Source organism: Nyctibius grandis, chromosome 1 (genome assembly GCF_013368605.1).
Source record: "Nyctibius grandis isolate bNycGra1 chromosome 1, bNycGra1.pri, whole genome shotgun sequence".
In the NCBI taxonomy this organism is placed as follows: Eukaryota; Metazoa; Chordata; class Aves; order Nyctibiiformes; family Nyctibiidae; genus Nyctibius; species Nyctibius grandis.
The window spans coordinates 84,128,474-84,145,611 of NC_090658.1; the positions used below are offsets into that span (position 1 = coordinate 84,128,474).

Genomic DNA, 17,138 nt, shown 5'->3' on the forward strand with positions numbered 1-17,138 from the left:
TCAGTAGTGTTGTATTCAATTTAGAGAAAAATACTAATGAATCATTAGTGATTTAGATGTATAAAACAGAAAATCTTTTCACATCCTTAAGCAACTTATGTAGTTAATTTGCTCGATTATTTTCTGAAGCGAAACAAAATGTTATGAATTTCTGCTAATAAACAGAATGTAAATGTTTCCAGTGATAAGATGTCAGGCAGATAAAAGGTGCAGATGGAAATATTGACCATTTTTTATCATTACCTTAGTAAATTTAAAGGGGACTCTCATGAAAGTTAAGTTGCATTGAAAACAATGATGTTAGAGTACTTTTGCTACAAATAAGTTTTCTTTGCATAAGGCTGATAATGTGTGGCTGTCTACCATATAAAACTTTTCTGTCAATATAAATATTTCTTTGTTTTGTTTTCTTTTGAACAATAGCTATGTTTTAAATATTTGAGAACATCTGAATGTGAACCTATGTAAAATATCACAGAGTTGAATACTCCACTGCCATATATATACACTTTGTTGTCTAATGTAGCTGACTGTTTCCTGCTATCAGAAGAGATTTTTTTTAAATCTTTTTCTTATGGTAGTAGTGTTTTGCTCCAACTTTACCCAATTATAAGTGAACGTTCAAAACATCAGAGAATTAACGTCATAACTTGGGATTAATAACAAGGGAAAAAATCTAGAAATGACTGTACTGCTATTTAGCGTGCGGGCTTTTTTCAGTTATGCTATTGCTATTCAAAAAGATAAATGTTAAAAACTCTGCTTAAGAAAATAATAATGCAAATCAGATTCTATTAATAAAACAGTCATGGAAGGATGTTTGTTGTATATAAAAGCGCAATTTCATCTTTTGAAATTTGCTAACAGCAGCATTACAGTAAACAAAGTAAAGCTTAAAATCAAAGAATGGGATTCATCTGCCCAAATATAGCATCAACAACTGAACTGATTGTCGAAAGTTCTTTTTTTTAGGCAGTGATTATATTTCACCTCATCCTAAAGCAGATATATCAAGTACTTCAGGGGGACAGCATTCTGCAAGCACACGTTTCTCTCCATTGGCAGTAAAGGGAGTTAAAACAACTAACTCAGGTGTAGCCGTATCTACGTAAAATCAGCTAAAATGAATCTCAGCACACTGTTTTGCAGCCTGTTGTTCACCTGCACAAAATAACACTGAAAGAACCTACTCTCCATTACAGCATGTGGTATTGTTTCCAGTGGGGATGATGAGTACATCGTAACAGTAGGAAATTTTAGTAAAGCAGCTGGTATGAACAAAGGAGCATCTTTCATCGTTGCAGCAATCTCAGTAGTCTGTGCGACAGTATTTTACAGAATTAAATGAGCAGAGACCACCTTTTTTACTGTGTTTTTTAACATTTCAATAAATCGATTTTTTTGTTTGAATTCCATTTTGAACTTGCATGATTTAATTGCTCTGCTTAAATTCAGAATTTGTAAACTTTCTGAGCATGCTCAGTTTTTATTTACTCCTCATTGAACTTAATTGTTACTTTCTGAATTGGTGCCTATGTTGAATCTAGAACACAAGTTCTTACTACATTTTTATCTGGAGTTTTCTAGGTAAAAGCTCTCCCTGAAGTTATGTTAGTTTGTGTGAGTAAGAAACTTATAATACAGCTTAAGTTCTACAGTTAAGGAGTGCAAACTTCAGTCACTGGGTCTTTTTTTTATGCCAGCATAACAATATGTTTTTGCACACTTTATTAACATTTTTCCTTCATAGAGCTAACTAAGAACCGTTGTTACTATATATAGTTTACTTAAACAATTTTACCTGAAAATGAACATGTGAAGTAACCACATTGACAAATACCCTGTTGCTTTTTTTAGCAACTTTAACTTTGAGAATAACATGACACCGAAATATAACAACACCAACATTTGGATTGGTGTACAGTTACTTTTTCAAGAGATGTCACTATATGCCTAGTTTTTGTTTTCAGAGTTCCACGATGTAAGAACAGTTGCTATCCCTGGTGGGTTTTCTTCCTTTCTCTGGAAGTTAAAATACTGTTACTTTTGTTAGTATTGCTTGTTCACTTTCATACTTATATAATAAGGAAAACAGACTTATGCAATCAAGAAAATTTTCCCACTAACAAAATATAGCCAGTCCAGTTCTGTTTGTATCAACCTATCTATTAATAGACAGATAAATTACCATCTTTCCGTATGTACATGCTTGTATTATGTTGGTTACTCCCACAAACCATTTGAGAGTCATGAATTTTTGTTAGACTATATAAGGGAATAGTTCTGTGTTTAATTGTTTAATGTGGATATTTGCTGTTCCAAGTAAGTGTGTGTATTGTAGCAGCCTTGTAAGTTTTCCTACAAGACATTATTGTTAAAAATCTTCAGAGTGTAAAAAGTATTCATGTAATGCATCTGTTTTCAATTTACCTAGTTACTATAACTTGGATGATGTGAGCCATGACACTGTGAATAAGTACCTCTCAAGCCTTGTTGAGAAATCCCTCTTTGATTTGGAATGCTCCTACTGTATTGAAATTGGGGAGGTAAGACTAATCTGTGCCTTACAGTATTCAGTAAGATACATGCTCCTAAAAGTTGGGAACAGCAAGACACATACAGGCTCCTGATTTGAGATGTTAGTGTTTGTCTATTTGTCTATTTGTAAGACATATGTTGAAAACTGAGCTTAATTGGGGTTGCAACTAATGCTAAATCATTTTTGCTGTTCTCTCTTATAGTCTTAAAATATTTTACAGTTTTGTAGGAACCATTTATACTGAACTATGTAGGAACCACTTATATTTGATTCCTCTCCTAACAGGATAATCGCAGCATTGAGCCTCTGACATACGGCCGCATTGCTTCCTATTACTATTTGAAGCATCCAACTATTGGGATGTTCAAAGATCAGTTGAAACCTGAAAGCAACATTGAAGAATTGCTCTTAATTCTGACAGTAAGTGCTGATATTTTCTTAACGTAAACATATGTAACTCCTGATTCTTAAAGACACTTACAAGTATATGAAAAAACACCCCAAAATTAAGAAAAGCCTTTCTTCCCTGATCTGTAATTTCATTTTTTGTTGTTTTGAGTAACATACCTGAATCATTTTTGATGTTTCAAGTGTTTCATCTAATTAGTACATAACAATTACTGTATACACCTGTTTCTCTTCTTAGGTCCCTTTATAATGTTCAGGATATATACAAATCTGATATTTGTTTTTTTCTAAGTAAGTTAGGTGTAATACTAAAATGCCAAAATAATAACTGCGTATCAACATCCTAAATCTGTACCAGGGCCGTCACTTTGCGCTGGGACAATCTGGGAGATACAGCAGCTTTAAGAAGTGGGGGAGACATATAGGGAAGACCTGATTCCTAAAATGCCTTCTTTTCCTTCTCCCAGCCACCTCACAATCCCTGAGGTCATAACCTGCAATAATGCCAGCTCATACAGTTAGTCTAGTGACTGTTTAGTAGAGAAGTGCAATACAAGGCAAACGATTTTAGGGTACAAATCTGGAGACACGGTGTACAATGCAGCATGATAGTATTACATTCTCATCATAAAAGAATCAGGTTTTACTCCTTTTTCCTTTTTAAGTACTTAAGTAGTTATGTCTACAAAATCTTCTTTTGCAGAATGGTATAACTCCACCTGTACACACGTATTTGAAAACAAGAAGTGCCTGAATATTAGCTAGGAAAACTTATTTCTGCCCACTTATGATTATAGTCTCTGTTATATTATATACATGATACAAGTGGCACAAATTCTTTAATATTCTGATTTCCAGGTGTTAACTTCAAAATCTAGAGTCCCATCTTATAGCATTTATGTATGTTACTTTTATACTCATTATTGTTTTGACATACTGCCAAAATTTCTCTGAGGCAAAATACAAAAAGAAAAATAAAAATAGTGCTATTCAACAGTTTGCATCTCAACAAAACCTGATCAGCATTTTATGGCACTAGGAAAGCCACTTTTCTACTACAGAGACTTTCTGATAAATTTAAATCACCTGCTGCAAACACTCAGAGTGTTACAGCTCAGAAATAAAGGCCACAGTTATCTTTTATAATGGAAAGTGTTAGACAGCCTAAATAGGGGAATTGCTATCACTGACCCTGCAATATCTGTTGTTCTGTTGTCAGAAAACATTGCAGATTATATGAAATGAAATTCAGTGTATTCAGCTGAATTCAAAATGATCAACCTCAATCCCTATATATGCTGTATGTAAAATAACTGAAATTTTAAAAATAAATACCTGCTAGTGAACAGAAGTTAAATAGTATAATGTTGAGTATTCAAGGTGAGAGCTTTACTCCAGCTACTGTCTCCTTAAAATATCTTCTTAGCTCTAGAGAAAATTTTCTCCACCTAGAAACTTCAGAATTTTTTTTTTCAGACAAATTTGGACAGGGAAGGTTTGATAATAGCATTAGCAGAGATGGGAGACATTTCATGACACTGCCTAAGCTAGTGAGCAGCATATGGAAGATAAACGATTGAAGCAGAACCTAGTGCTGTGTATCTTATGTCAGGGCTCCTCATCTATTTAAACAGCTTGTGTCCATGAAGTGCAAAGGTAAACGGCAAATATTTCTGTTGTAGAGGAAAGCTAGGATCCTACTGTTGGGCAGAGGTTGTAAAATTTAAAATTCCTTAATCTTGCTTTAATTATTTCTAATTTTTTTTTCTGGAAATACAGTCTTGGAACAGTCTTAAGAGGAATGAGACTAAAAATAAAAATCAGTTAGGGGTCAAAATGTGCCACGTGTCAATTTGAAAGATGAAAAGGATGTATGAATGCTGGATGCCATTATAGCTGACAATTTTTCCTTACTTTTTATGCAGATATGGATTTTCATAATTACTAGTGGAATTACTATTCTGTCTTGTTGAAGGTGTAAATTGAAAGGTTTTTTTCAATCTGATGTAGTGTTGAAAAGAATTGCCATTTCAACAGAGTTATTGCCAAGGATTTTTTTTCCCCCTAAACACTGTGAATTAATGAGTTTTATAATTACGGCAGTTGCTTCACACCTCTGTTGTTAACCAATGACATTACATCTGCCTTGCTCCGCTGGTGCCCTCCTTCTTCTTATTGAAGCATTTAGCAGTTTTGGCAATGGGGAATTACATTGCATGGGATAAGTAGTCTAATTAGGTATAAGTGAAAATCCTGAGGGAAAAGGATATTTAAAAAGTAATTTGAAGAATCTCTTAATGATGCTGGAACTGAAAGCTGTAGATATAGTACAAAAAGGCCTGTTATCGTTGCAAAACATAATTATAATTGTGATTATTCTGCTGATCACTCAGTTTTAAAGTTTTGAATTTTGGACTCTGTTATTTAAGAGTAACCGCCCAAAACATTTCTCAAATGCAGTTGCAGGATTTTGTAGATGTGATGTGGGTCTTTTTTTTTCTTGGTGTTGTTCATAATCTTGCAAACATTTAGACATTTACAAGTAGTCTGATGTATATAAGGAAGGCAGAAGTATACAATTGTAACAAAGAAAATACTGATATTGTGGGTTTGAAATGGGATATATACAAGTTTTTACCAAATTGTCATTGTGTAACTTGAAAAGGAGCAAAAGTTTATTTAACACAAAACCAGGAAAAAAGCAAGATTGCTTTCAAGAATTCAGAAATTTATGACCATATTAAGGATTTTAAATCTGAGTTTCTCTTCTCAGTCAATCTGTACTTGAGATGTTTAATCTGTCTTGGGTTTGCAGTTAGCAGGCAAAGTTCAGATTCAGTTACTTTGGTAACTGACTTCTGCAAGTGGACCTGTAATCTTTCTGAAATAAAATGTTTGATGCTTTTCCATAGAGCTTTCTTTAAAACTTTCCTAACCGTGCTTCAGCCAGTAGTAATCCAAATGAGTTTAATCACTGTTGAATTATGGTGCTTCTTGCATTAAGTATTATTGATGAGAAAGTGTTCATGAATTATTACTGACAGGCTGGATTTCCCTAAGGTACCTAAAGACTGTTTCCTTTTATTCTGAAAGTTAGGTACAGAGATTAAAACAGAGATCTGGGTAAAAAACAGTGAGAGATACTTTGGGATAATTTTTGTCATTTTCTGTACTAAATCAGCAGTCACCACAAATCTTTCAAAATCAAATGTAGGTTTGTTGTACTTTGAGGAAAGGAGGGCTGTCTTGATGATTGATCAGGACTGTGATGGCTAGATCCACTAGCTTCATGATTTTTGGTGATTTGTTACTACACTCATCTGGTTAACTGGTTAATATTCTTATTTAGAGAGCAAATACTTTGTTATATCTCTTCATACTGGACAGTGAAGAGGAGAATCATCTTTCAGCCCTTGTTTTTGTCTGCATGTTGTCCCTTATTTATGTTTTTTAATTCTACCTACAAGAGAGAACTGGTTGGTTTTCTTGTGCCTACTGCTGTCTTTCACGTACACTGCTTATAAGAGGTGGGTTGCTTTCTAACTGGGGAGCTTAGGGACAGACAGCATGGTATTTGTTTTATACTGGGGCATACACATCCATCTTTCTGTGGTATAAACATGGACTTCTAAGTTTGGTATCCACATACCTCTTCCCTATATTTCTATCTGATAATTACATGGGTTTGCTACACTGGCTTGTATTAGACGGTATTTTGGAACTCAGCAGAAAATATGGCATTGCTGGAGTAGCAGATTTGGAAGATAGAATGAGGAGATTCACGAAACAGACGCTCTCCATCCCAGATACATACATAACAAAAGAGTGAAGTTATTAATGCCTTATCTGTCTTTCATTACCTGTTAGGTATTTGTACTATGAGATTCTAGGTAACTCAGTTAACCTATAGCTTTATTTTCATCGTCATTGGCACATCCTATTCTAACCAGGGAAATATGCGAGTCTGTGAATATTTACACTCTCAGTCTAAAATAATTTTATTTCCTTAGCAAGATTCTATCTTAAAGCTGTTGGTTCAGCTTCCCGTGAAGGGGCCACAAAGGTTTTTGACTCAGTGATAAACCATCTTTTCCACTGGTCTCCAGTTAGATGCCAGGACAGGAGGAATTAATAAGTTACAAAAATACTGTCCAAGAACAGAATCACAGAATCACAGAATCAATCAGGTTGGAAGAGACCTCTGGGATCATCGAGTCCAACCATTGCCCTGACACCACCATGTCAACTAGACCATGTGTCCAGTCTTTTCTTAAACACATCCAGAGATGGTGACTCCACCACCTCCCTGGGCAGCCCATTCCAATGTCTAATGACCCTTTCTGAGAAGAAATTCTTCCTAATGTCCAACCTGAACCTCCCCTGGCAAAGCTTGAGGCTGTGTCCTCTTGTCCTATCGCTAGTTGCCTGGGAGAGGCCGACTCCCACTTCACTACAACCTCCCTTCAGGTAGTTGTAGACTGCAATAAGGTCACCTCTGAGCCTCCTCTTCTCCAGGCTAAACAACCCCAGCTCCCTCAGCCGTTCCTCATAGGTCAGACCCTCCAGACCCTTCACCAGCTTGGTCGCCCTCCTCTGGACTCGCTCCAACACCTCAACGTCTTTCTTGAAGTGCGGGGCCCACAACTGGACACAGTACTCAAGATGCGGCCTCACCAGTGCCGAGTACAGAGGGATGATCACTTCCCTAGACCGGCTGGCTACACTATTCCTAATAGAGGCCAGGCTGCCATTGGCCTTCTTGGCCACCTGGGCACACTGCTGGCTCATGTTTAGCCAGCTGTCGATCAGCACCCCCAGGTCTCTTTCCGCTGGGCCGCTTTCTAACCACTCTTCCCCCAGCCTGTAGAGCTGCATGGGGTTGTTGTGGCCGAAGTGTAAGACCCGGCACTTGTTCTTGTTGAACCTCACGCTGTTGGTCTCGGCCCATATATCTAACCTGTCCAGATCCCTCTGTAGGGCCTGGACAGGTTAGAACAAGCCAATGTGAGCTGGTTTGTGTAATATTTTCTCTGCAAGCTATGGCAGAAACATTGCTTTTGCTTTTTTAAATATATTATATAGAACTGGTTTTCTGTTCTATGAGGTATTTCAGAAAAAAAAATCAGATCAGTCTTCCTAAGTCAGACATTTTCTAGTTTAAATTTACATTTGCATTTAATTTAGAGGGGAATAAAGGTGCTACTATGATTTTCTTCAAGGCATAAAAGTACAGCAATACTGTATTCATTATGTTATTCTTTTTAAATATGGCATTTCAGTGTCAAGAACAGAAATACTTTGTTACATCAACTTTATGTCAAATGAAAAGCAATTATGTTACATGCTAACCTTTAAAGAACTTACATATTTGATTTCACATATATCATTCATTCTCAACAATATGAACATGACTGCTGTGGCTACTCTACAAATAGGAACAGGCCTCAGTTGTGATGTATATTTTAGTGACCCCTTATAACAGGAGAAAACTGTTACCTCTTACCATTAAATCTTTTCTTCACACTAAATCCATACCTAGGACTGTTCAATGGCATAAATTTCATCCTAAACACAGGCATTTCCAGGATCATTTACTTAATTTTTGTACAGCTTATATTCTCTGGATTTTAATATTTTAAAACATTTGTGCTTCAGTTCTCACTTGGAACATCTAGATAGTATCACAGTGTGCTTAATAAAATAGTTTAAATTTGAAAATTGTATTTGGCTTCATTAAAATAAAACAAAATACTACAGTGAATTTTAATAGCATCCAAATTCCGTCATCTATCTCCAGTATATTCAGAATGTCTTGTACTTAGCAGAAAGAGTACTTACACACATGAATACTCACACATTAAATTTGTCTTGATTTTTCTCTAGTCCCAGTAGATGGAGCAGTTTTGAATGTTGCTGTAGTACTTGAACACAGTAATTTTTTTCTAACATCATGACACAATTATTTCTTTTTTTTCTTCTTCCAAGTGATTGTTTAAGTTTTATTTTGAAAGCATCATATGCTGCCCGCCTTTCCAAAAAAGCACAATCAGTTGGTAAATCAACGTGACAATGCCCACCACTGACAGCTAACTGAACGTGGCGTCTTTCATTTTTTTGGCATCAATAAGAAAGAATTACATTCAAAACCAGAAAATATAAAACCTTCCCATCTCCAATACACATGACTTTCTAATCTCCGATTAACAGATCTCCATTTTTTTCCCTCCAATCTTCTTACTCAACCTCTTTCATTACCTGCCAGTTTAAAAAACTGAATCAATACTCAGGGAAGTTAAAATAAAACCTATTTTAAAGTTGAAGTTAAAAGTTTCTGACATACATTTCCCACGAGGTGGGCCATAAGACAAGAACTCTTATCTTGGAAATAATTTAGTATCTTTAATTTTTTTCTTTTTTTTTTTTTAGTTTGTTTTGATTGCAGTGCAGGATCCAAAGGAAAAACTTGTGAAAGTGTACGTAGCTGTGGTAGTGGAAGCCAGTAGCCTCAGGTTATGTCGCCATTTCAAACAGCTGCTTTAGTAACTGTTTCTGTCAGAAAAATGAGGAAATAAATTCCTTTAACGGGAGCTATAGATGCAGTTATAGCAGCAAAACACTCATGTACACCAATGAAAACTATTTTGATGCGCCAGAAAGCTATTACACTTGTATCTGCTAGGATAGATAGGAGGACTGTCCTGGTCTTGTACTCACAAATGTGAACGTTGGCTGCCATCTGTGGGAAATCAATGCTTGTCCTTGATATATCTGCTAGAAGCAAGTTCAGTGGTAGCAAGCTTGGTTTAGCTGACTGCTTAAAGCTGCAGGCAATTCAACCACGCACCATCTATTTATTTGTTTATTTTAGCACAAAAATCTTTTACTTACCACTTGGCAGTTAGAATTGTAGCCATCGTCATTATGTGAGATTTCAAACTATGCATAGTTGTGTACATGCAACCAATACTTTGCAACGTATTCATGTTGAAAATGAAATGGCTTTTTTTCAGCAGTCATGTCATATGGCTCTATTTTCAAATATACAGTATATTTGTTGAAATAATGTTTGTGTTTGTTGAAATAAAACTGAAGTTTTAAACTGCATCTTTATTAAGGTAAAGCTGAACATTTTATAATACTCAATGCTGCTTTGATAAATGGCTGTGGGTTCTCATGCCCCAAGTACTCCAGAAGGCAAGTCTTACAAGCTCGGTGTGCCTTTAGCAAGTCAGTACAAGTTCTACCTACTTTGCACCTCCTCATTTGTAATTAAAGCTCAATAGGCAAATTTAGGCCCTCTGCAGCCTGCAGTTCTTTTGTCTTCACTAGTTTCTAGTTAATTGCCTTTGCTTTTGATAGAACTATACTTTTGTACTATAAATTATAGGAGTTACAATGATTTTGCTGATGAATTTGTTTTCACAGATTTCAGTTCACTTAGTGACACCAACTCAGCCTTACTCGCTGCTATTTAAAGGCACACAAATTATTTTCTCTGTCAGCAAAGAAGTTATTGCTCAGACTTGTAAAACTGTTAAGGAGGAGGATGGCATTTTGTAGCTTGTTCTCTGATTGGAACAGAAATTTCAGGATAAGGATTGGTTTGGCTGAAATAATTACATCATACAAGATTGGTATCCAGCATATATTGTTCCTTTAGCATAGCAGTTTAAAAAAAAGGACATAAGAGGATTACTGATCAGTCCTTAATCAAGTATCTGACACTTGTATTTTCCTATTTACATTTAGATTCTTTCTTTGTCTCATTCTTTTTTTTTTTTTCCTGATGGAACCTGGCTAGCTTCAGAAGGCTGAATTTTACTTTAAGTGTTGATGTTATGTATTATCACAGACGAACTTTTAAGAAATCAGCCTCTCCTGTTATTTGCCTAGTATTTACAAGGTGCTTTATTTCACGGTTACTTGGGTAACCTATAAAGTTAGAAGAAATTGAAGAGAGATTTTTGCCTCCGAAAGGCCAAAACTTTTCTTAGCATTTGAAAAAGTTAATATATATTTATATGTCTGTAAATTTGGTATAGCATAGTAAGCTTGCTTTTAGAGAACAAACAGTTCTCTTGCAGATTTTCTTCACCTCTGCAGCTTAATGAATGTGGACCAGGCATCCAGCAAAATATTGGAATTGTTGTATGTGAAAACTGTCAGATGATGCACTTTCTAAGTAATTTTATCTGAGGTGATGCTCAAATACAGCTTTCCTTAATTTAGAGTAGATCACTGTCCTATTTCCCATGGAAGAGTCAAATCAGACATCACCAATTTGATCGGATTTCTCACATGCCAACTTCCCACTGCCTTTCCTTTCTGTCTTCCAGTGGAAAAGACTAGCAAGCCAGCAGAGGTTATTCAAACTACTAGTTTTCAGAAGGAGAAAATATCTCAAGTCTATTCCTCTCACCTCAGAGGGTGAGAAAATGGCTAAAATCCCTCCCACAACAGGTCTCTTAAATCCTTCTCCTGTCAAGGTGAAGGCATGCTACTATGTTTGCTTATATTTATTTAGTGTGTATATGCATGTCTACTTACAAAATACTTTTAGGTACAACTGATGCATACGATATTAAGATATTTTATCTTAAACATATTAAATCATTGAATGCACGATATTCTGTAGGTTAATGAGATTAATTCCAACTGTTTTATCATTTGCTTAAGGCAGCAAGCAAATGTAAACATGAGGTGTAGACAATAGATTATTTTTTCTTTTTTCTATGATTGTCTTGATATTTCCTATATGCATTCATATAAGATGCTAATTTTTAATACTTCTTTAGCTACAAGAATGCGTGTTTGCTTTCTCTTGATTCACACAGAACAGATGGATGCTTGACTGCCTGCTAATCCACAGCTGAAATGGTTTCAGCGGTTTCCACGTTGCTGGGTTAGAGTGGCTTTTCTAGTGGACTGAGAGGGCAGCAAGAGAGGGATATCATTATTCATCAGTATCCCAGTGGGATCGCTGCCAGCAGAGATTAATTTTTTCTGTTATGCTTGTAAAACAAGCTCAGGTGGAGTCTCTAATCCTCAGGGCACGGGTGGCAGATCAATGAAGATGCTACAAAGCTAGTTAATTTTCAGATTCTAGGGGAAACAGAAGCTCTGTTAGATGTATAAATACATGATTGCAAATTTAAGTAGCTCAAATCCAAATGGGATCTTCTAAGACATCTGGTACTGAAAATCTCTGTTTTCTTTGTCTTTTGAAAGAAGTTCTTAAAACTTTACACTAGAGGCAAAATATCTGCAACTCTCTTTATTGTCAGTTATCTTTCCATTTTATTTTTTTTTTAATACAGCTCTTACAGCATACTTTAGATGAATGCCTTTATTTACAGGTAGAAAAGACAGGGTATAAGTCTGTGTAGGGACACTGATTTTAAAGTATTCTCACAAATTTGTGTGCAGTGAACACCACCAAGAAAAATTATCACTTGCCATCCAAAAAGGGTTAGATCTGCCCTAGTAATGCATGATACGTCCCATTTCAGTTATGGGATGTTCTGTGAAGGTCAAGTGTGGTACAAGGGCATTTTTGCCATGTTACTCACTGTATCAGACCTCTGGTCATTCATGACAGAAATGTTGATAGAACTTACACAAATCAAGCACACCAAAATACTGACAGATTGTCTATTTGTTTAATAGATTTCAAATATTTTTCCTTTTACTGACTTTTTTGTTTCCTCAGTGATTACCCCTCTTCCCCACCCTTGTAATTATCAGCATCTTCCATCTCTGCATTACCTTGTAAGTCTTGAGTTCTTCAAAACGTTGGGTCAGATTTTCAAGCAATGTTAATCCACATAGTTACACTGAAATGAGTGGAGAAGTGCCAGTTTTTATCAGCAGGGAACTACCCTTATTGAAATTTACTTGCAGCAGCTGTCACTTCCTCTTACAGTTGTGTTTTTTTATTATTATATTAAAATATTTTCATTTAAAAGTGCTCAGAGTGAGACCAGTAGCACTGGCTTGCTGAAAAGACATTGTGCGTGTAGGCACCTTCCAAGTTTCCCCTATATTTCTGCCAGTTCATATTGTTCTTCTGTTATTCTGGGCTTGAGCCTCTCTTGAACAGAGGCTGCTAGTCATTTCACCACATGATGACAGGTATTCATGCCTGTGAACTTTTTATTCCCTTTTGTCTCTGGTCACATAGTAGTCTAGATACGGAATTTAATCCAGTACAAAAATGCAGCAGTGTGCATTTGTGGCTCCCCACTAGGGGAGCTGCCACAGGTCAGCAGATCTGAAATCCAGTTTTCAACACACAGAGCTTTTATAGCTTGCCGTTAACATATACAGTATGTATGGGCCCCTTTTCACATAAAGAAGTAGTAGCACTTACTCCTGTCTCCATGCGGAGTAGCATTAACTTAATGCAGAGATCTGTTAACTTCTTCCCTGGGTCTGGGCTCTGCACTGGAAGATCCCAATGGAGGATCAAAGCCAAAGATGGAAAATGACTGATCGCTTTCCCGGGGAAAGCTGTGTGCCAAGATTCGCTATTATGATTTTTATTGCTGTCATCATCTCAATCAGTAGTTGAGCCAGCTGATTCAGCCAAGCTTAGCTTCAAAATGTGGACAAAACATCCAGATGGAACCGAAGTAGATTTCTCATGACAATCAGACTTTTGAATGTACACTCAGAGAGATTTTCCCAGTTTTGTGTTAGCACATTACTGAGTTCATGCACTGAAAAGCTTTTCTATATTAGTGCAATACAATTAGTTCCAGTACAGCCAAGAACAGTCAGTTTTAAGTCTTCCCCATAAGATAACTTGAGATTATAGTGGAAGAAAGTTGTGGGTCACTGCCCCATCTAGGTATTAAGATTTTAAAAAACGGGGTGACGATAATGCTTTCAGAATGTGCAGGTTCAAAGCGTTCTCTTGAAAAGTAATAGGAAAAGTCAGGCGTCTTGGAGAGGCGAAAATCTCAAATATACCATTTCCAGTGATGAAATGTAGTAATTCTCTCACAACAGTATAATTCACTTTATAAATGCAATTTATACCATTCCCTTTTTATTTATTTGCTATTGTCAAAGTAACTTATTTTAGGTGAATAATGTGTATGCCATACCAGTTTCAGATGTTTGCCCTTATTTTTGTCCTACTTTAGTCTTCTTTTGCGTTTATTTTTCCTGATTATAAGTAAACCTGTAACACTGTGCAAGTGTTAACAGGCTTACTTATAATCAATAATTTCACTTTAAAACCTAGGAGTGAACTAAAGCCACCTCTATGGAACTTGTACAGGCTTAATACTATGAAAGTACCTACACATTTGGGGGAAAAATGAATGTATTGTAAGAATGTTTTTTATTAGGACTGGCCAAAAAAGTAGCACTGAATTATGACTGCGCTCGTAAACTTTATGAAATATGTATTGTGAGAGTTAAGACTTAAAATCATGAATTCATTCCTTGCTTTAATATGTTTTAGTAAAGTACGCAATTTTAAAAGGAAATTATTCTGAAACAGAATGGTTCTATAAGTCTATTTTTTACCATTTGGTAAACCAATTACAATGATTGTGTTATCTATGACTGTATCTTCCTGTACACTGACACCTAACTTCTCTGATATGCTGAGGAAACTTTAGAAGAAAAAGGGAAGCCAACCTGCAAGTTAGTACAGAAGTCCTAAGAATTTTTTCCCATGTAAATTATTGTTATTTTGTATAATCCTCCCTCTCACATGTTCCAGCATGCTTGCATTTTCTTTTAGCAACTCCATGCTGAAGCAGAGGTCTGTAATTTAACTTTGTACTTTAGAAGTTCCCAGATCTGCCAGGTCACTCTCTGCTACTGGTAGCTAATATTTTTGACCTCCTATTGCTCTGTGTGCAGTGGCAAAGGTCTTTCAGACTCCTGACCTCTGGTCATCAGGAATGTCATCAGTAGTTTGTAGTGTGGATGTTTTAAGTGAGAGGTGAACTTGTGAAATCTAAACCCTTCAGGGTGTTTTTAAGTGATCACTCAACTGTTTCATTGCCCTAGCTTGTACTTTTTATGATGTCTGTAATTGTAAAATTTGTGGTGTTTATCATATGTAGCTATTTAAAAGCAAAAATCAAACACTTGTCCATTTAAAGTGAGAAGTCTGAGAATACAATTATATATGATTTCTCTGATCACTAACGTGAGAACTTTATAAGGACTGTAAGAACTTTTAACTTGTATATTCTTATAAACTATGTTTGTAGGTCCCATTACTGAAATGTGCTCATTTTAAATCCTGATAGTTATAAATTAATGTTTAAAAGATAATAGATTTACATAATTGCATGTTGATGGATTTTATAACTTTATATCTCTTCAACAATTTCCAGTGCCCACTCTGGTAAGTCTTAAATCTAGAGACAGAGCCCAGGGTAGCCCAGCCTCACTATTTTGCTCCTTCCTAGTTAATTAGGCTAATTTGAATTCTATACAGGTTTTTTTGACACATATCTTTTATCTGTAAAAATGCATTAACCACTAATTAGATAATAAATAAAAATGTTAGTATTTGTGTCAAAAAGATACTGAGCAGCCCTTATCCCTTGGATGTTGCTCTCCATCCTATGTGTATCTGTTTTCCTCTTGTCATCTTTCCAAAAGTAGAGAGCGAAGAGTACTCCGACGGAGTACTAGAGAAGTGGCAAGATCATTTTCCTATTACCCAAGCTGGAGTGGAGAGTTAGGGCAGGCAGAGTCCCCAGTGGGAGGCACCAGTGTCAGAGAGGGAGCCCCTTTTCTGCAGCCAGAGACGGCTGCTGGCCAGGGGCTGCGGCTCTGACTCCTCAGTGCCCCGCGGCGCAGGGGCTGGCACAGGGTTTTGCTTTCTGCCTTTCCTCCCTGCCAGCCACTGACCCTGGAAGGAAGGGATGGGAAAGATACTGCACTGCAGGGTTGTCTCTAATATGCTGGGTGCCATTTGATTGCACTGCCACATACACGTGCAGTTGACAAGGAGAGATGTTATATGGTATATGAAGGTGAGGAGCTTATTTAGAAATAGTCGCTGTGATGAATTACAGCGTCATGTAGTAAATATATTCTAATCATGCCTGACAATTTCTGTTTTCTTCCTTTGCATCATGTTAGCCACTCTTTGAGTTCTCTACAAAACTTCAGCCTGCTCTGTTGTCTAGTGGAGCCTGCCAGGCTGCCCTAAAAATCCGGAACATCACTTCTGCAAATGTCTGCTGTCTAAAAGAAGGCTTCCAATCTAAATATCCCTGTGTTATGTAGCAGCTTCAATAAGCTGGTAGAAATGACTTTTTTTTTTCTTTTGATCTATAATATGAATCTTGAAAACACGCATCATGTTTGTTCTTAAAACTTATAACTAGTAATACGTGTCTGTAAGTCTCTTTAACTGGGATATTGTTCTAGACCTTTTATATGTAAGAGTAAAAAAACACACAAACATTTTAAACTTCGGAAGTTTGAATTATGTCCCATAAAACTGAGACCAAAGCATATACATTTATAGGATACCTATAAACTCCTCAAAATACGAGTTTATAATGGAATCACTAACACAGATAACATTTTCAGAGCAGTAATTCTAGCAAGTCCTTCTCCAATTCCATTTTTCGATCTACTTTACTTTTTGGTGTGAGCTGAAAAACAACTTTTAAGTATGCGGTCAGTTTGGGCTTTTTTTTTCTTTTTTCCTTTTTTTTTTTTTTCTAAAGCACATGTTTTCTCACATTTTTTTGTTTTCTGAATATAAATCTAAGCTTGATCGTGTTCCAGCTGTCTGCCAGGATACATCTGTGGAAATTTAATGTCTTTCCTTATAAATCAAACTCACACTTGAAAATGTGAAGATAAAATATAGCATAAATATGTTGGTTAATTTGAATAATTTTCATAATATATACTTGTGTCATTATTGTGTCACATAATACAGTCTTGTGCTCTTGGGAAGAGCACAGGCAAAGGAAGATTAACTTCAGAACTTTAGTTAAGCGATTTTTTTATTTTCCTTGTAATATAGTTAAAAGGGTCAAACGAGACTTTTGTCATTACATGAATGGAGATATGTATATGTATATATAAAAACCAGAAGTAATTTAAAATGGTTTTAAGTACAGAAATTCAAGTATCCTCAAAGAAAAATTTAGAATTTGTGAGTCTATTATAAGACGTGATTATCCAGTTACCCAGCTAC

At 36.0% G+C, this 17,138-nt stretch overlaps 1 protein-coding gene across 1 annotated transcript in view; it reads left to right on the forward strand.

The window, feature by feature from the left end:
• Nucleotides 1–17,138, forward strand: part of ASCC3 (activating signal cointegrator 1 complex subunit 3) — a 274,898-nt gene that overhangs the window by 229,207 nt on the left and 28,553 nt on the right. Inside the window, exons 35-36 of the mRNA XM_068401794.1 lie at nucleotides 2,435–2,546; nucleotides 2,825–2,959. Coding sequence (XP_068257895.1) covers nucleotides 2,435–2,546; nucleotides 2,825–2,959 — 247 coding nt within the window. The remainder of the gene's footprint in view (nucleotides 1–2,434; nucleotides 2,547–2,824; nucleotides 2,960–17,138) is intronic.